Source organism: Saccoglossus kowalevskii, chromosome 3 (assembly GCF_978046115.1).
Source record: "Saccoglossus kowalevskii chromosome 3, keSacKowa6.1, whole genome shotgun sequence".
NCBI classification, from domain to species: domain Eukaryota; kingdom Metazoa; phylum Hemichordata; class Enteropneusta; family Harrimaniidae; genus Saccoglossus; species Saccoglossus kowalevskii.
The window spans coordinates 43,144,832-43,166,129 of record NC_140643.1 but is presented as its reverse complement, the minus strand read 5'-3'; the positions used below and the strand labels follow the sequence as shown (position 1 = coordinate 43,166,129).

Here is a 21,298-nt window from a genome sequence, read left to right as displayed (position 1 = left end):
TTATAGTATTTTCATATGATTACCTTGGATTTGGTTCTTGTGGTTAGACAAGTAACGATGTTCATTGTTTGATTGGATTTATCGTCTTTCATTTTCATCATATTACACACATTAGATGTTAAAATAGTAGATGGTTTGAATGTGCACACCCCATTATTAGTCTCCGTTTGGACGCAGTCCGAAAACAGGGACTTGTGTTTTGACCTCTGTGTGTCCGTGCGTGCGTCGGGACCTGTATCTTAGAAATGCCTGGACCAATCACAATCAAACTTCACACATACATCATACATGATATTATACATATGCACGTCAATTTGTTCCATGATCTGATTCAAGATGGTCGAATGGCGGCCATTTTTGTGCTAAAAATCATCAAAATCAAGCATTTCTCGGCTGTTTACAGATGGATTTTGTTCAAACTTTAATTATACATTAGACATTATAGGACCTTGATGCACATCATTTTGTTTCACGATCTGGTTCAAGATGGCCGACTGGCGGCTATTTTGTATTAATGAATGTGGTTCTTGTGCCATATCTCTGATTTGCTTTCACTGATTATATTCAAATTTTAAATATTCATTATACATCATGTCATAGATAGACAGATATATTGGTTTGATGATCCTATTCAAAATGGCCAAATGGTGGCCATTTTTGTGCTAAAAAATCATCAAATATCAAGCATTTCTGGATGGATTTCATTCAAACTTGGTACATATATTAGACATTACAGGTTCCTAATGCACATCATTTATTTTTCAGATCAGATTCAAAATGGTTGTCTGGTGGCCATTTTGTTTAGATGAATGGGCTTCTAGACCCATATCTCCGACTTGTTTTGACTGATTATATTCAAATTTTAAATATTCATTATACATCATGTCATAGATAAACATATATTGGTTTGAAGATCCTATTCAAAATGGCCGAATGGTGGTCATTTTTGTGCTAACAAATCATCAAATATCAAGCATTTCTGGATGGATTTTCTTCAAACTTGGTACATATATTAGACATTACAGGTTCCTGATGCACATCATTTTATTTTTCAGATTGGATTCAAAATGGCTGACTGGTGGCCATTTTTAGCTCCGCTGTCGACTTTGTCGAGCGGAGCTTATCATATGAGTGATTGTCCGTCGTCCGTGTCAATGTTTTACTTTTTCGACTTCTTCTTGAAAACTACAAGCCTGAATGCTTTGATACTTGGTGTATATGTACCTTGGGTAGACCTCTCTTAGGTTTGTTCATTTCATGTTGATATCTTCAATTCTCTAATTTTGGTGAATATTTTTGTCATTTTTGGTAAAAAGTGATATTTTCGACTTCTTGTTAAAAACCACAAGTCCGATTGCTTTGATATTACATATATAGGTACTACATGTGGACCTCTCTCAGATTTGTTCATTTCGTGATGATATCTTCAATTCTCTAATTTTGGTGAATATTTTTGTCATTTTTGGTAAAAAGTGATATTTTCGACTTCTTGTTAAAAACTGCAAGTCCGATTGCTTTGATACTATACATATTGTTCATTTTCTAATGATGTCTTCAGTTCTTTAATTGAAATGTGCATTGCTAACAGCGGAGCTATCTCAGCCGATAGGCTGCTTGTGTTTTAATGATTGGGCTTCTAGAGCCATATCTCTTAAATGCTTTGACTGATTATATTCAAATTTTATATATTTGTTATACATCATGTTATATATATACATGTATTCACAAAACGGCTGATTTTGAATGCTGTTCCAGAGCAATATCTCTCAATATGGACAAGTACTTGTTTGACGATCAGATACAAATGTCACATTTTAATGTTATAAAATCATATTCCTGACATGGTTATATTCCAGCTATATTACTATAAACAAAATTATATATCTTAAATTTGATAACTAACGGGGACTGTGCCATGCGGCTTGTTAATTATATATCAATCTAGAGTAACAGATCAAAGACATACACCATTTAATATTACTCTGTGATGCACAACAATGCAGTTAAATTTTATTATTCACTAAATTGCAAAATATATACAAATACAAGGTCTTAAATTACTATCTGTTAATCAAACCATGTATGCATCATGACTACAACATACTACCATTGATATAGGGTGTGTTAGGACAGTGACCAGGTGACTTTCCATATACAAACCTACAGTGTTTTCACAGCACCAAGATTTGTGTATGACAGGGCTTGAACCTCAAAGTTTAGATAGCACCCATTTTCAAGGCAAAATGTTAAAATTGCCCTACCATGTATAGGAGAAGTAATTACCATATACATGTAGGTAGTACTTACCATTTGTGGGAGTTGTACTTGCCTTATATAGTAGTACTTACCATATATAGGAGTAGTATTTGCCATATATAGTAGTACTTACCATATATAGGAGTAGTACTTACCATATATAGTAGTACTTGCCATATATAGTAGTACTTGCCATATATAGGAGTAGTACTTAGCATATATGGGAGTAGTACTTGCCATATATGGGAGTAGTACTTATCATATATGGGAGTAGTACTTGCCATATATAGTAGTACTTACCATATATAGGAGTAGTACTTAGCATATATGGGAGTAATACTTGCCATATATAGTAGTACTTACCATATATAGGAGTAGTACTTAGCATATATGGGAGTAATACTTGCCATATATAGTAGTACTTACCATATATAGTAGTACTTAGCATATATGGGAGTAATACTTGCCATATATAGTTGTACTTACCATATATAGGAGTAGTACTTAGCATATATGGGAGTAATACTTGCCATATATAGTAGTACTTAGCATATATGGGAGTAATACTTGCCATATATAGTAGTACTTACCATATATAGGAGTAGTACTTACCATATATGGGAGTAATACTTGCCATATATAGTAGTACTTACCATATATAGGAATAGTACTTAGCATATATGGGAGTCGTAAGGGAAAATGTGCATCTAGCACCATAACAAGCTCCTAGAGCATTGAGGCTAATTCCATTGATGCCACCATGAAGTTCAAGCCATGTTTTCTATTGTCTCAGGTCAAACTTGTTAATAGTGAGTTATTGACCACACGTACCATCTATACATTGACATAAATGTTCACATCTAGTGGAAACTGAACTGTCGGGAAATCACATGCACGACTCAAGGATATGTTCTGAATACAGTTATGCTTAACTCTGCTGAACTTGCGAGATATATTCCCAATTTTTGGTGTAGACAAAAACTACATTATCTACACTAATTATTGTCTTGCACATAAAATGTAATGGTCAAACAAAATGGTGAATAAATGTGCACATATACACACTAAAGTGCAAAAAATAGTCGCATATTCAGCCTTGCATAATTGATATGTGGAATATAATCCCAGTGATTTTCAAAAATTAGCTGAATGCTATAAAATATTTTAAAATCAAGGCATGGTAAATACTTAAACTGGAAATAGATTATAGTAGCACCGAATACAGGGTGGGAAGTGTTGCTGAAGCTTATCAAGTACTTTCTATATTTAGAACATAAGTTTCCTAAAACAACCATGCGCATACTAACTATTGACAGCTGAGCATGAAAACTATACAAACACATGGTACATGGAAAAGTATGTAATATATAGCATGGACAACATTACTCTAAGAGTCCGTCACATGAATCACAGAACATAAAACACTTGTATAATTTGAATTAACCAATCATTGTGTAAAAGACTAGAACTGGAAATAATACAATTGTGTTTTGTTCAATACTGTAACAATTTTAGTGTTCATAGCTTGATAACCATAAAATAATCAATACAATTGTAGTTTGGAATTTACCTTAAAGCTTACAGCTTTAACACCTGGCACAAATGTTTTGTATTGTTTTTGTGTAAAGAAAAAAATAATAATGAAAATGAGTCAGTGGCGAAGCACAATCTTTATTTTGCAGAAAATGAAACTTAATTGAGTTTGCTATTTGGAATCAGAAATGACTAAATGTCAATTTTTGTGTCATGATGGATAACACATATGTAAAGATTGCAATTTGTAAAAGCATGTTACAAAGTTGGTTCTTTAAAAACAAAATGGCCACCAGTCCAAACAAAACCAAGATCCAGCTCCAGAACAACAGAATGCTTGATTATTTTGATGCATTTTTAGCACAAAATGGCAGCCAGGTATGTCATTAAACAAATGCATGTCCATATGTGTGACATGACATATGTGCGATACGTTTGAACATGATCGGTTAACGGTATGTCTGAGATATATGGTAGCACTGCCATGAAACAAAATGGCCACTAGTCAGCCATTATTAATCTGATCTGAAAAACAAAACAATGTACATCAAGCTCCCAATGTTTAAATGAAATCTGCCCATGTACAATCAAGATCCAGCTTTAAAATAGCCACCATTTGTTGTGACTGTGATTGACCCAGGCATGTCTGAGATACAAGTGTGTGTATGGATGAGGTCAAACTGTTTCTAAGAACAAAACAAATTCATTTTGCCACTAGGGAAATAATGCATCACAACTACATGGAGTAAATGACACTTCTTGTTTCAGTGAAATTGTTTTCGAAATTTGTAGCTTGTCCACCTTGAAGTGAAGGGAAAGTTGTAGTAGTGGCAAAATGTTTGTTGTCATAAATTTCACTGGGCACAATAATTTCAATTATATTTTGCTGATCACCATCAAACTAATATATACGGTTAACTGCTACGCATAGATGACCTTCCTCAACCTATGCAGTGATTTCCTCACTATATGCTGTAATGTAATGATATCCCCACCCTATGCTATTATCTGGCCACCATTACATATGCAGGGCAAACCATGTGTAGTTTAACTATGTTTAAGGATTGATACAATTCCATTTGTGCCAGACTATAGTTGCATGTATTACTTATCTGCAACAATGCTTGAAATTAAACTCAAAAGACAGTGAAGTACAGCTACCAGGGTAATGATTTCAGAAAAAAAAATATGGAAGACAAGTGCACTGGGAACACAATTCAATAATTATACATAATAAAAATATTTTTTACATTTTTGAAAATAAAAACTCACAACCAGGCGACAAAATTTACAACAAACTAAATTCAGATTTGGAGCGTGTAATACATACTTTTCCTGTTTAATTGCGTGGCATATCCATACAATAATTGTTCAATTGCACCAGATAAATTTGCATGAAATGGCCATCAAAATACAAATTTTGCGTAGCTACATTGTGACCACGTAATATGGCAATGGAAGCATTACTCGGTGACTTTCAAGTCCTTGGCCACCATGTTAGCACATATGATATTCATCTGTTTCCGATTTTTCTTGAACCGCTCGATGGCCTGCTCTCTTGATTTCTCAAATGCATACAAGTCCCTGGCAATCAGAAAAGTTGTTGTAATTGTGAGTACCTGGTAATTACATTTTCTTGTATGAATCTGAGCTGATATGAGACCAATTCAACTAGCCATGACATTGCATTGAACATTAGAGCAGTACCTTAAGCATCCAGTATACATGTTCAGCACTGATACTGAATAACATGTACATGTATTGGTGTAGATAGATAGATATTTAAATATAATTCATGCATACTCTGAAAATATTCAATATTTACACACACGCAGTAGTTTTCTTCATTGGACTGAGTTATAATTGACAATGCAATTCAGTTTTTTGGAAGCTTATTTTCGTTGATATTATGTAACGTTTTGATTTTAATGCAGTAGTAACAGTTGGTTTACTCACTTGTATATAGGTCTCACAAACTTCATCCTGCCTTGCTCTGTTACAAAGTCTAATGCTGAAGGGATAACAGCGTCCCAACCACCTCTGATACACAGTCTGTACCATCTGTAGAAGAAAAATAATGCCACATTTTCAGTATGATATACAGGCCTTGAAAGCTACAAAACTAGTATTCACATTCCGGATTTCGGCATGTGACAAGATTCGAGGCCGAGTTGGTACATGCCAAAACAAAACTTCATGAAAACTCAGCATATGCCAAGATTGGCTGCCTGAAAGTTCAGCACAAATCGAAATCACACCTTCAGTGGTGAACTTTATTTTATTCATTTGTTGCAACCCTTTCAGATTTTGATTCTTTGTACATGAAACTCTGTTCATTAACATTTTGTTGGTTTTGTTTGCTTTAACAATCATATTCATGATTACTGGGAAGGGGATGGTAAAAGTTTGAAGGGAATTTTGGAAAATATAGAAGACGATTACTCAAAAAAGTGGATGAGGGACATTAATTCACAAAAATTGGATTTAGGGGGGATTAATAAACTTCACACCTACAGGAAATTTAAAACAAACTTTACAATGGAAAACTATTTGATGGACGCGAGTAATTATAAGAAATATATTTGTAAATTAAAAACTAGTGACCATCAACTTATGATTGAAAAGGGAGATATACAAAGTGGAAAACAAAACTTGAACACAAAATTTGTGCAAGATGTGATAAAAACTCAGTTGAAGATGAGTACCATTACATTGTGGACTGCCCAAAGCACAATAAAATGAGGCAGAAACTATTCACAGATTTACAAAATGATAATCCTAATTTTACTTCATTGAATCATTGTGATAAATTTATTTACATAATGACAAACTACCACATTAATCTTGGTGTGTTTATAATGCAAACAGATGTCTATTAACTAATAATAGTAAACCACCTGATTCTGTAATATTCAGTAATTTAGTACTACCGGGTAGTATGTTAATTTCTCTTTAACTGATTAGTTAATTTAATTTTACCTTTATGTTATTTTAAATTTTATTATCCTTTTACTTTTTTATGTTCATCTTCCATAGAAAAAACATCTTATCCATATCGATATCTTATGACATGGTGATAGAAGGAAGTGTAGCCAGCTTGTATAGAAAATGTGGTTGAATGCTGAAGAGCACTTAATAGCATATGGAAGGAAGATGACATTTTGTTTCATATTGATAGAAGGGACACACACAGGGGTATGATGGCACGATTTTGGCACACTGACCTGATTTAATGTCTACACACTGACCAAAATCAAATTTCTGAGTTCTACACACTGACCTGAATCGAATTTCTGAGTTCTTACTGTCATTAAAGTTGTAATGATTCTCCATTTTTTTGAGGTGATCCACAGATAATGGCTCCTGCAAAAAAAAAATATTAAATATATTTTATTTATTTGAATATACTTGTGAAATAAAAAAAAAATGCAGGACATGAAGTAAGGAATTCAATACGTATACCATTAGCTTGGCATTCATGTACTCACTTCAAGTAAAGTCTGAGCCAGGAATTCAATCTTTTGTCCGGGAGAAAACTCCTTAAGATCATCGCTACAAAACTTCTCAAGCTCATTAGTCTTAGACTACAGATAAAGAGGAAATCAGAGACATGCATCGTTATAATATTGAGTTGTGTGTAAGTTTCAATATATTCTTATTGTCCTCACTCTGTTTTAACATTGAACAGTTTTACAAATGTCAACTTTTACATAGTGCAATAATTGCTGTTTCATCAAGTGCTTTAAAAGTGAAGTCTGATTTATGAGTTTCATTTGCAAAGTAAATGCTGGCCTACCACACTGTACCCAAAATGTAGGTGATATTTTTTATTCTAAATGAATAATTGGCTGGAATAAAACACAGCATCAGTATTATTGTTTTCTCACCTGACACCAATTCTTGCAAAGTGTTGTACATGCATTACTCATAGTAGTATCATATCTATAACAAAAAATATGCAATAATGAGAAAATAATTTTTGACAAATCTCATCATGCTGCATAATCATTAAAATGCATCTGTAATAAAAAGCAAAACATTAATGTGATAGTTCCTGTATTTGAAGAAGCATTCTAAAAATGAAATAACTTGTACATTGATATGCATCTAATACAGCCATTCTGTGTAACAGCTAAAGCTACTCATTAATTTCGTTTAGAATATTTAAATACCATCTGTCCTAAAAACAATGTTCAAATTAAAAGTCATGTGTATTTTCCAGTTTTCACTTGTAACGTCTAGTGTGATCTTATGTGGCTCACATCCATTTCTCAATTTTTGTCAGTTGTTTCTAGTATTAGCTTGGATCTCACAAACAGTCATGGATATCTATTAAACTGTAGTAATTTGATTCAAATGATTATAAGTCTCAGTAATATTGTACATATAGCAACCAAAAAGCTGCAACATTTGATTTTAAACTGGTACACTGTACAGCACTATAAGTTACCCAGAATTCTCAATGATTTGTACTACCTGGGGGGGGGGTATTACACAATGATTTCCCTTAAACTTTTTACTGGCTTACTATTTTATACCCCATGAAAACCCTAAAGAGTCTGTTGTATTTATTTTTTACGTATGATCAGAATGTCAAATTTACCTTGAAGTCAGACAAAAGACAAATTTATAATTTTGCTAAAATGCAGTTATTTTTTAGGGAATATATTTACCAATTACTTCCTCATCACCTTGCAGCTAATATGAATATTTCAAAAACACTCCCAGGTGCTAGGAATTTCCTTAGTTATTTAAGAATTATAGAGTATAGTTATAATAAGTTTGTTTACTACTGACAAAAAATACTACTCCTACTGGAGAAAAAAATGTCTGTTTTCTGAATGCATGAAGCATATCAACATATGGCTGCATACTATTTGTGGTGATTTAATGCTCACATTCAATCAGGTTCAAAAACTGCAGTTATTGCGTTTGTGTAGAGGTAACAAGTGAAGAGACAAGATAGACTGCAGTGTGTGCATAACTCAATACGCTGTTAACTCAGTAGAATGACATGAAGTGACTAAGAAATCAAGTACAATCAAGTACAGAAAGACGTTCTTTATAAAGTGTTTATCCTACTCAGATTTCTGATTTTATAATTGGAGGAAAACTCTGTAATTGGTTTGTAATGTTGACAAGCCATTCTTAAATATATATTTCACCTTAATCCAATTTAATGTAGTGAGTTCAATTGCATTCACACTGATAAGAGTTTCCCTGTGAACATCTCTCATATGGCTGACTTAAACTAAATTTGTGTTTTTTTACAATAGAGATGCATGTGTTTAAAAGTGAAATCAGACATGTAATTAGCTCAGGAACAATGCTTGGAATTGATTCAATCAAAGTCCAAAAGATACAGTAAATCATTTACTTTCAATGATAATTAATTACAAATGAAAAACTACAAATAAAACAAAATTAGAAAACACACACCTCAATATGCATCCCCGATAACATTTACCAATTACTAATTTAAAACAATATATGCTATGCTAGTAGAAAGCTCATTGGATTGTGGGTAATCACAAGCTCTGTGAGTGATGCAAGCTACAAGTTACAAGACTCCAGATGTAGATGCAAAAATATATTTCCATCAATTGAGAGTAAACAACTTATATACAGAGATAATGAATGATGGAAATATGTAACAAGCAGCCTGTCGGCTGAGATAGCTCCGCTGTTAGCAATACACATTACAATTAAAGAACAGAAAATATCATTATCAAAGCAATCAGACTTGCTGCTTTCAACAAAAATTTGAAAATATCACTTATTACCAAAAATGACGAAAATAATCATCAAAATTAGAGAATTAAAGATATCATCACAAAATGAACAAATCTACAAGAGGTTTGCCCAAGGTACATATACATGAACACCAAGTATCAAAGCAATAAGAATTGTAGTTTTCAAGAAGAAGTTGAAACGGACGAAGACTGCAGACAATCACTCATATGATAAGCTCCGCTCAACAAAGTCGACAGCGGAGCTAAATAAATGACTTACTCTGGTTTGACAGGTGGCATGCCAGGTGAATGAAACCAAGCTGTCCAATCAACAACATCGAATATTCCCTGCTCAACCTGCCAATCAAAAGCAGAAATAAGAATAAATGTATTAACGATCTTGCAGGTGAAGGAGTAATTCCCTCACAGCAGAACAATTATTGTTCCAAATCAGGGAGTAATGAAACCCCAATGGAAGGAGAACATACCTTGTCTTTAAAGAAAGAAAATAAATAATCTTTCCACTCAGCAGTAGTGAGACATTTGTATTTGAAATTGTCAATGTAACTTCTCAAGAATGGCTCAAATACACCTGGCAATTAAAAATAAAAAATATTAATGATCAAATAGACATTAGAATACCATTTACGGCAGCTAATTATTGTTTTTTCTATTGGTTAAATTATATTATGTGAAGGCAATGGTCACCAAGTGCATGTAGTGATTGAGGTCAATGCACTTTTTGAACCTGAATAAATGTGAATTTAATGTTTACTTTGAATAGATCATTCAGACAACAAACTCACTATGACAACTTAGCCTGACATGTAGATGAGAGTGACACCATCGCCGGCCAAACAGCATCAGAACCCACTGACAGACGCCTGACAGAATAGTGTATTTCTCATCGGCAAGATCAATACTGCGAATTCGTAAAGTTCACGCCTTCTTACTATGAGTTTAAATGAATATTAATTTTGGTGGTCATAGTAACACCGCACGCAAGGGGCCAGTGCCTTATCACACATTTTGTCAACAAATAAACTCTACTAGGAATGGCTACTCTTTGATCGCTGTCACTATCTGACATTCCTGCAATTTGATTGGTGCTGACTAAAAAATGTTGGGGGGAGTAAAAAACTACATTGTTCTGTCAGACGTGTGTTGGGTTTGGAGCACCGTGGAGGAGCAACTCGCGCAACTTTGTCAGGCTACACGACAACAGTGGCAAATAACTTGTTAATACCTGGCCCACCCACCAAAGATTCCAAATAAAATAGCAAAGCTGCTCCCTTTTCATATGGTACAGCAGAGAATGCATCATCCGGGTCAATCCCTTCTAAATTGGGAACCAAGTTAGTATGAGGATTGTCAGCGCCAAATGCAGTAATCTGTGGAAGAATCAACACAGCCATGATCAGACATATAAGGCCATACAAGATTACATAGCATTGGTACATACAGATGTTTTAGTTGAATACATAGAGAAGTAATGATGACTTTACAATACAATTGATATAGATTAATGAGCACAGAGAAATAATTCAATCTTATAAGTCTTTAGTCTGTGAAAATTCAAACTTACAGTATCTCTCAGAGTATTCCAGCCACCTGGAAAAAGAAAATAAAGATACAAATCATCAAAATGAGTTACTTACATCATCATGTATTTTTCTCCATCCACCTGTGAAATTTGTTTGTATGAACCAACAGAAGATAAAACAGCCAAATTGTTTAAAAGTTCACACAAATAGTTTTTTAACTCAGCGAGTTCTGAACTGAAATCCTTTTCTCAGTATCATAACAACATTCACTTACCTATAGCCTCAAACTGTCTGGTCTGTTCACCATGTATCCTTCCACTTACCTATAGCCTCAAACTGTCTGGTCTGTTCACCATGTATCCTTCCACTTACCTATAGCCTCAAACTGTCTGGTCTGTTCACCATATATCCTTCCACTTACCTATAGCCTCAAACTGTCTGGTCTGTTCACCATGTATCCTTCCACTTACCTATAGCCTCAAACTGTCTGGTCTGTTCACCATGTATCCTTCCACTTACCTATAGCCTCAAACTGTCTGGTCTGTTCACCATGTATCCTTCCACTTACCTATAGCCTCAAACTGTCTGGTCTGTTCACCATGTATCCTTCCACTTACCTATAGCCTCAAACTGTCTGGTCTGTTCACCATGTATCCTTCCACTTACCTATAGCCTCAAACTGTCTGGTCTGTTCACCATGTATCCTTCCACTTACCTATAGCCTCAAACTGTCTGGTCTGTTCACCATGTATCCTTCCGCTTACCTATAGCCTCAAACTGTCTGGTCTGTTCACCATGTATCCTTCCACTTACCTATAGCCTCAAACTGTCTGGTCTGTTCACCATGTATCCTTCCACTTACCTATAGCCTCAAACTGTCTGGTCTGTTCACCATGTATCCTTCCACTTACCTATAGCCTCAAACTGTCTGGTCTGTTCACCATGTATCCTTCCACTTACCTATAGCCTCAAACTGTCTGGTCTGTTCACCATAACAACATTCACTTACCTATAGCCTCAAACTGTCTGATCTGTTCACCATAACAACATTCACTTACCTATAGCCTCAAACTGTCTGATCTGTTCACCATAACAACATTCACTTACCTATAGCCTCAAACTGTCTGGTCTGTTCACCATAACAACATTCACTTACCTATAGCCTCAAACTGTCTGATCTGTTCACCATAACAACATTCACTTACCTATAGCCTCAAACTGTCTGGTCTGTTCACCATAACAACAATCACTTACCTATAGCCTCAAACTGTCTGGTCTGTTCACCATAACAACAATCACTTACCTATAGCCTCAAACTGTCTGGTCTGTTCACCATAGCAACATTCACTTACCTATAGCCTCAAACTGTTTGGTCTGTTCACCATAACAACATTCACTTACCTATAGCCTCAAACTGTCTGGTCTGTTCACCATAACAACAATCACTTACCTATAGCCTCAAACTGTCTGGTCTGTTCACCATAACAACATTCACTTACCTATAGCCTCAAACTGTCTGGTCTGTTCACCATAACAACATTCACTTACCTATAGCCTCAAACTGTCTGGTCTGTTCACCATAACAACATTCACTTACCTATAGCCTCAAACTGTCTGGTCTGTTCACCATAACAACATTCACTTACCTATAACCTCAAACTGTCTGGTCTGTTCACCATAACAACATTCACTTACCTATAGCCTCAAACTGTCTGGTCTGTTCACCATGACAACATTCACTTACCTATAGCCTCAAACTGTCTGGTCTGTTCACCATTACAACATTCACTTACCTATAGCCTCAAACTGTCTGGTCTGTTCACCATAACAACATTCACTTACCTATAGCCTCAAACTGTCTGGTCTGTTCACCATGTATCCTTCCAATTATCTTCCTTTCAATGAACACTGTATGACCTTCATTCAACCAGAAATGTTCCCATGTTCTGTTTGTCACCAGGTTTCCAGTCCAGCTGTGAGTAATCTCATGGGCAGCAACCTGGGTGCAAGCAACAATACAAGGGATTTTTACCTCATGGAGTATCTATGCAATAAGCTTATAAAAGATTGTGGTCATTGTGCCGTATTGTGTTTGAAATGGGTTGTGTACAACACGTGTAAAACACATTGTTAAAATTACATTTATTTCGGAGATACCATAACACCAACCTCAATATAATGAACACCTTTATAATGAATTTCCTGATATAATGAACACATAGCATGTCTTCCGTTCACAACAAACCCAATGTATTATGTGCTTCATTATAGTGAACATTTCACTAAAACAAACTAATTGTATGTCTCCCAAAAAGTTCGCTATAACAAGGCTACACTGTATTAAGAGAATGCTACAAAATAAGCATAGTACAACAAGAGTAATGACCAATGCATAGAGGAGATTGAAATGATTGTGTACTGTATAACCTTATCATGTATCTTTCTGATCCAGTCACTTGGTGACTGAGCAAACTGGTAAAAATTTAGATTAACTTAATTTCAAAAACATCCACCACACCAAAATACTTTTTAGAGGTTTAAAAGTGCTAGAATAATTCATGATGTTTAGTTGATGAACTATCAAGTTGAAAATTTAACAATATCATCTAGAATTAACATTGGGTGAAACTGAATTGTCTGCGAACATGTTGACCTAATACCTACCCATAAACCAATCAGAACTATGCTTTGAAATTAAGTTATTTAATTTAACCAATCAGAGAGCTGGTATCATCAGCATTCAAAACGAATAAGTCCACAGTAACTGTTGCTAGGAAGAAATTTTCAGCACATTATCTAGTCTTCATGATCACTTTTTTTTTATTTTCACGTATTAAATTCAAAGATCGTTTCAAGAAGTTAACACTAAGTATTTACAAGGATGTCATTCCATCATTCCATGGACACTGTCACATTTCACCCATCATATTGCAATGGCTGCTGTTACAGTTTGTCTAATGAATATTTATCATCTCTTATACTATAAATCTTTGACTCAACTTATGCTACATTGTGAAACATTAATTAACAATCTTACAACTTACATTAACCAAAGATCTGTCACCAGCCTAAAAAAAAAAAAAAAAAAATTATTTATTAGCATAGCATACAGTAACAATAATAATTCAACACATTTCAAAACTACTGCTTCAAAATAAAAGATATGACAACAAGTATACAATATTCAGACATTTTTTTGTTAAGTCCTTCCACCCACAAAACAAGTTACATTGAATTCACTTACTGTACCACAATAGTGGAAATGACAACCAATTACACTTACCACTATGGTAGGAGTGACAAATGTCAGACATGGATTTTCCATACCACCGTATGGGAATGATGGTGGTAAAATTAACAGATCGTATTCACCCCACACATAGGGACCACACAACTCTTCAGCTGTTGTTAAGAATTGCTCAGTCTAAGAAATAATGAGAAATATTATTTATGATTATTATTACCTTCAATGAAATGAAAATCCCAACAAATACAGCCAGGTGAAAGGAGGCCCGAAATAATCATAGACCTATTTTTAATAGTTGAACAAATAAGGTATTTGCACTGAGTTGAAGTGATCCTGACTATAGCAAATAAGTTTCCTCTTCATTCTCTTGTATGCATGAATGATCTCTGTCAACAAATACTTCAAATTTTTAGAATTGATTTCTGTTGTCAGTTATTTTGAAATATTAAGTAAAACCTTTTTGAAAACTTAAGGTTATTTTTGGTAATAGCTAAATGAGCTATTCAATCAATTTAAAAAAGTATCTCTAGATATATATAAGCCTGATCATGGCTATGCAATGGTGTGCAACCATACACATACTGAACAAAATGATGATAATGTGATTATAACTTACATCAGCAAATTCATAGGCTGCCTGATCCACCATTGCTTTCTCTGACCACACACGTGATCTTGGTCCAATAACTCTATTAAACAAGAGTGAAGACTGGTTGACCATAATTTGTTATTTAGGGCTGAATGTTATTAGATAATCACATTAATTCTATGTCAATACGTTTAGTTATCTCTTTTTATATGCTTATATGCTATTGTAAAATGACTATAAAACTGTGGTAGAAATGAATATACTGAAGTGTGACATATCTAGGTGAGACATGTCTAGGTGTGACATGTCTAGGTGTGACATATCTAGGTGTGACATATCTAGGTGAGACATGTCTAGGTGAGACATATCTAGGTGAGACATGTCTAGGTGTGACATGTCTAGGTGTGACATATCTAGGTGTGACATATCTAGGTGAGACATGTCTAGGTGAGACATATCTAGGTGAGACATGTCTAGGTGTGACATGTCTAGGTGTGACATATCTAGGTGTGACATATCTAGGTGAGACATGTCTAGGTGTGACATATCTAGGTGAGACATGTCTAGGTGTGATATTACCTGGATTCCAGTGCACCAACCACAATGGCAATCAGATAGCTTGGAATTGGAACTTTCTGATGAAATTTGTAAGTCCATTTTGACTTGTCACCACTCACCGGTTCCTCACCTACACGTAGGGCACTCATTAATGCTACAAGTTCTCTAGGAACAGTTACCTATAAAGTATGCAATAATAGTCACTGTGACACAAGTATCACTAGAATAAAAACACAAAAGCTAGTGTACTCATATTAGTAACAGTAGACAGTAAATACAGTGTAAAGCATAGAATTTTCATGATTTGACAAATTCAAGAATGGTGGTTGATATGCAGCGTATGTTTAAATTCTATGTGAACATACAACATGTGTCTATGTTGTAATGGAACCCATATTGAACACAGCACGATGTGACAATCACTGTCTTTCAGGAAGTTTGAGAAATATTTTGTGAAAGTCACCGTCACTCTGAGTACATAATGTGACAATTTTCCCTGACTCTCCAAAGACTGAAGATTTTTTTATATACTTGATTATATATATACCTTGGTGTGAAGTTTTGAAAATAAATACTGAATCACTATTTTATACATGAATACAATAATTAAACATTCAGAAATAATAACATTTTCCTATTCAAGTGATCAAATGGTTGATGATATCAATCTTGATTACCTTGGCTTTGTAGGGTGCTTTCACTGAAGGTGCATCTTGACATGGTACCATGCTACGACAATGAATGGCCTGAAAGACAAATTTAAACATTTATGGAAAAGATACTATGATGATTCTGAACAAAACGGAATATTCTAAGGTCAGTTAACTGCCATTTTTTCTTTCAAGACTTAAGACTACTACCACTAGATGGCACTTTTCTCAATGCAACATTAATAACTAAAGATGGGTAGATGATTTATCTTGAAACAAGTTATTGTTAATGACACAATTAGGAGAAATGTTAGTCATGCCTAAGCCTAAAAGCAAAATGGCTGCAAGTCTGTTGTCTTTTATCTGATCACAAATTGTTATGGACATGTACTGCTACATGCTTAATATATGTAATCAAATTGGGTTGGAATAAAATATTTATATTTTATTTATATTATAATAAAATATAAATATTTTAAAAATTGTAAAATGTTAATAAAGAGTCTAATTTTCTAGCTTATGCAGTTTAATTTATTGAGTTGTACATTAATTGGTGAGAAAATATAATTAATGTACTAGAAGATTGCCCATAGAGTTTGCAACTCTGAAAAATAAATGAATGCAAAAAAATAAAGCGACAAACTGATACTTTTTCGCAGCTCAGCTACACTTGCTATTATCTCCGCCAATAACATGGCAATTTATTGTTGCAACTCAAACTTCTCACTGATAAATGGGGAGAATTATCAGAGGTCAACGTAAATCGGGAAGAAAACTTATCTACATACCAGAAATCAACAAATTATCTCCAAAATTTTAGCAAATCCAAATAAATTTGTAAACTGAAAAATTAAAAATAAATTGCAATAGTGAATAATGGAATGGTATCTATAGCCCCTATGGTAATTCTCAAGCTTATCCTTAGCACAAACATGTGAACAGGAATTTATTGTTAAATGACACCTTCCTTTTATTGGTATTTCCCCAGGCAAACTTTTGATTGATATGATTGTCTTCAAAATAAAACTCACACTACACTACACATCATGATCTTTTTCCTTGTACATTGTAATTGTTTGTTAATTATTTTATCCAGTGAACGAGCCATCGGCCATTATAAAAGGCCAACTGTGATTGGCTGTAGCTTATACAAGATAATAAATAAATAAATAAATAAATAATAAATTAAAATAAAATGAAGTAAAAGAAAGTGTATGATTAAAATAAATACTTAAAAACAAGTATCTTATTTTAATCAGATTGTTCAACATGTTTAGTGTATGTACCAACTTTGAACAAAAACAGGGACTAACATAACACATGATCTCCTCGTTAGACATCATCAGCTCATCATGGGAAATTTGCATAATATGAACAACAAACAAACACACATACAAGCAAGCCAACCTACCTGACACTGGCTGAACAGATAAGGATGTTTCTTGCCAGCAGTTTGCTCTGATGTCAACCACTGCAATGCACTGGCTTTTGGCGAGGTCTCGTATTGCACACAGACCGAAATGGTAGCATCTCTATACATAACAGAAAAGTTGTAATAATATCAACATTCTCAAATCAATAAATATCACAGACATTGGAAGTATTATACATTAAATTATCACTTTTTTTCAAAATATTGAAAAAAAAAAACAATTGAAAAAAAAAACAATTTTTTTTTTTATAAGACATATTTCAATGATCTATTGGAGATGCGCTTCCAATAGACTAAATAAGGTATAAATACGTAAAATTTCTAAAAACAATAAATTCATACTGGATTGAACACAAATAAACTTTTCATCAGTGTATGACACATGCTTCAAAATTAAATATCAACAGAAAATTTACACAAAACACAATGAATCACTTAATATGCAGGTTTAGATCCTTACTTGTTCAAAGGCTCTGTAAACTGAATATCTAATGCTGATCCAAATGCTTTGACTGCATCTCCAACAGTGAACTGTAAATCTTTACCATTGCTGTCTATCACTCCTTTTACTGCAATGTCACGAGTATCTAGTACCTATATGAGATATTTACATCATGTAATCATATCACATTATATAAAGTAGTTCATTAACAAGAAACAAATGTGTTGTTTCCTGAAACAGTTTCCTGAAAGCCTGAATGTTTATTTATGTAAATCATTTACTAATATATAATAAACTTTAAATGACTTGACCAACGCCTTAGCAGATGTATACCGCTCATATAGAATACCTTGCGCATCTGTCATATTGCAGTGAATAGGCCAATGACTTGAGGAAACCTGCAGAGGCTCATGGGTAATGAGCATTACAAAATGGCTTCTATAGCCAATGAAAGGTTTTTTTTGAAGCACAAGGGTCATCTTAGGTAAATGTTTTAGAAATTTTTGTAAAAAAAACAAAACATTCAGGCCTTATGGAATTCACTATAATGAAGTATGGGTATGAATATTACACTAATGTCAGTGTTATCATATCTCTATAGATTAATAATCAACCAGGGAAATCTTTCTAATTTCTGTTTTTGAGAGTTACTAAATATGTAACAATTTATACATATTCAATTCTTATAAGAATTATCCGTCACTACGGTGATTTTGTTTTCTAAGAATTGAAAGTGGATTTTAATGGATTTACATCAGGCATTCTGTAAACGTTCATTCAACTGACTCACAACTTTTAACTCTGGTGTCATATTTCAGGGCAAGGGGTCATAACAGTATCATCGCTTTTTTTATGGAGCAAACAACTACTCACGGTTGATTTAGCAATGACAGTAGGCAAAGTAGGAAGTAGGAAAAGACTGTAAAATTATTCTTTCGTTATTGTAAAATTATTTTTTTTTATCAGTGTTAATTATAATGGTGAAGTAGGTAGTGAGCGAAATAAATGTGTTTATCGACATGTACATTAATTTCCAAGTGAAAATGGTATAAGTTCCACTTGCCAGCTCTTTACAGTATTTCTATCTGTATTTTTCTAAGCAACAGTAATAATAATGTTATCCATTTACTGTATTCATTCTGGTACAAAACTTAAATGTCTGGGTGTTCTATAGCCAGCCAAGGGTTAATTTTGAGGGGTGACCAAAAACAAATGTTCCACAGTGTGTATTTAATCGGTGCCCTTAACGACAAGCAGGGGAGATGCAACAAAAATAAACAGTCAATCAGCTATCTTGTATCAAAATACAGTACAATACAATAAAAATCACGAAAATTGGGCACCTATATCCAACAGGCGCATCCTGTGGAATGGTGGAGTTGGCAATGACTAGGCAGCAGCAAACCTTGCGATTCGGATGATAAGTTTCCCCAGACCAGCAAGTTTAGGGACCTTTTCTGTACAAAATTGGCGAATTTACCCACGATACATTATTTGAAACTGGTACATCTCAGTGTCACATTTTTGTGAGTTGTATAAATCATTTCTGATTTAGGAGTTTAGGTTGCCCAGAAAGTGGCAAACCATTCAGCAATGCATTGTGTTAACAGACTCTCCAATAAATATTTATGTACTTTAAATAATAACAATCATATAATAAGTAAAATATGTGTGGATAAAATGATTTGTATACTGTGAAATACTTTATTATTGCTGAACGAATGATTCAGTGAAAATAAAATCCAGCAAATATACCTTTTTTTCCTATATTTTACATTCAACTCATGAAAAATCAGTGAAAATAAATTCCATACAAAACACTCAAAAAGTCTTTTTTACAGTACATATTTACAAAACTTTTCAGGTTTTCCCTTTTGTATGCAACTTGCACCTCCTATGATGATGGTACGATCCGGCGCATTGAAATCTGACCAAAGTTAAAAATTCATAAAACAAATCAGTTTTGCAATGTACATTTACAAAACATTATGGGGCTGATGTAAAAACAAATCAACACATGTTATGAATGGTGCATTAGGAAATATGCAATTATTTATTATTAATACATTATAAATAAATAATGTAAAATTATTAATGAATAATTTATTAATAATTGTTTTCTCCATTACAAACTACTCTCAGTGCATCAAAGGAATTCCTTCCATCCATATAAATAATTATAAATAATCATGGCAGTTGAATCCAACCTGCCAATCAACGTCATTTAAAAGCGTCCCAATGTTATTAAATTTGCCAATATGCAAGGTTTCACGAAGGCATGAATTTGTTTTATGGACATTTACAAATATTTATAGAACATTTATCCTCAATGACTTTTGTGCTTCATTTAAATTCAAAGAAAATACTTTTATTGACTGTAGAAAACATTTAATACCCATTACCCATTAATCTTTGCGAGGTTCCTTCAATCATTGACAATTATCTGCCAGAACATGAAGGATCAAATTCATTTAAAAATTACAGTGATAGAATTTGTTCATTGAAACAAATTTAAAAGAATGCAAGTACAAGTAGTATCATTATCTTTTGACACTGGACGTTAATATTCTAAAGCGATTCAGTGTCAAAGAAGAGGTTAAACGTTAACTGACTGCAGTGAAGTTTTACATGGGCGGTATTCATCTGCTTAAAGGCTTATGATTGGTCATTTTTTGTTCAATCACCTTTTGTAAGTTATAAACATTCATAAACGTGTAAATATTTTATATAAAAGAAATTCACGCCTTCATTAAACCTGCTGTTTCATTTTGAATTATGAAGTTTATAAATATTTACAAAGATTAAGGAAATGCTATTGTTGTGCTGAGAGTAAACCATGATTTAATAAATAATAATAATTTTTAACGAAACTGTATCCCAGTCTGAAGAAAGAAAAATGAGAAAACAGAGAAGAAGAAAATTAATTAATTTAAAATTTCAAACTTTGTAAAATAACATCAATATTATATATTTATAAAAAAAATAAAACAGATATAAAAAGGGCATTAACCTGGGTACCATATATAGCAACATTTTCAATCATTAATCGATATCAGTATTAAAGCCACAGACATTATTACTGTGCCATACTTACCACATGTTTGACCTCATCTTTTAAAATTTTCAAATCAAGCGTTGCAGTGCCACTCAGTATTTCTTTTGTAAAGTCAACACATAACTCAAGCGTGATGTTTGTCGTGGTAACATCATCAAGATTAGACAAGGTGTTCGGATCCACAGTGCGAGCTGCCATCTTGTAAGTCGAAAAGACGGAATTATAAATAAAAGGCCAGGGGGTGCAATACATACAAGACA

General features: G+C 33.7%; 1 protein-coding gene across 1 annotated transcript; it reads right to left on the bottom strand.

The window, feature by feature from the left end:
* Positions 1-1,970: 1,970 nt before the first annotated feature.
* On the bottom strand, positions 1,971-21,249 carry LOC102800920 (leukotriene A-4 hydrolase-like). Its single transcript, XM_085497245.1, has 18 exons — positions 21,078-21,249; positions 18,002-18,135; positions 17,521-17,641; positions 16,137-16,205; positions 15,481-15,638; positions 14,929-15,001; positions 14,349-14,489; positions 14,110-14,133; positions 12,908-13,064; positions 11,107-11,132; positions 10,768-10,912; positions 10,010-10,113; positions 9,802-9,878; positions 7,677-7,731; positions 7,278-7,373; positions 7,070-7,152; positions 5,746-5,850; positions 1,971-5,373 (listed from the first exon to the last, which is right to left on the bottom strand). Exons 1-18 carry the CDS (start codon positions 21,234-21,236, stop codon positions 5,253-5,255), a joined length of 1,848 nt encoding a protein of 615 aa, XP_085353371.1. The 5' UTR covers positions 21,237-21,249; the 3' UTR covers positions 1,971-5,252.
* Between the last annotated feature and the right edge of the window lie 49 nt (positions 21,250-21,298).

Coding starts and splice junctions, on each gene's coding strand:
- LOC102800920 (XM_085497245.1), bottom strand. CDS start 21,236: ATGGCAGCTCGCACTGTGGATCCGAACACCTTGTCTAATCTTGATGAT. Junction 18,136..21,077: donor AAGATGAGGTCAAACATGTG/GTAAGTATGGCA, acceptor TATCTCATATAG/GTACTAGATACTCGTGACAT. Junction 14,134..14,348: donor TTGTCACTCCTACCATAGTG/GTAAGTGTAATT, acceptor TTTTTTTTTTAG/GCTGGTGACAGATCTTTGGT.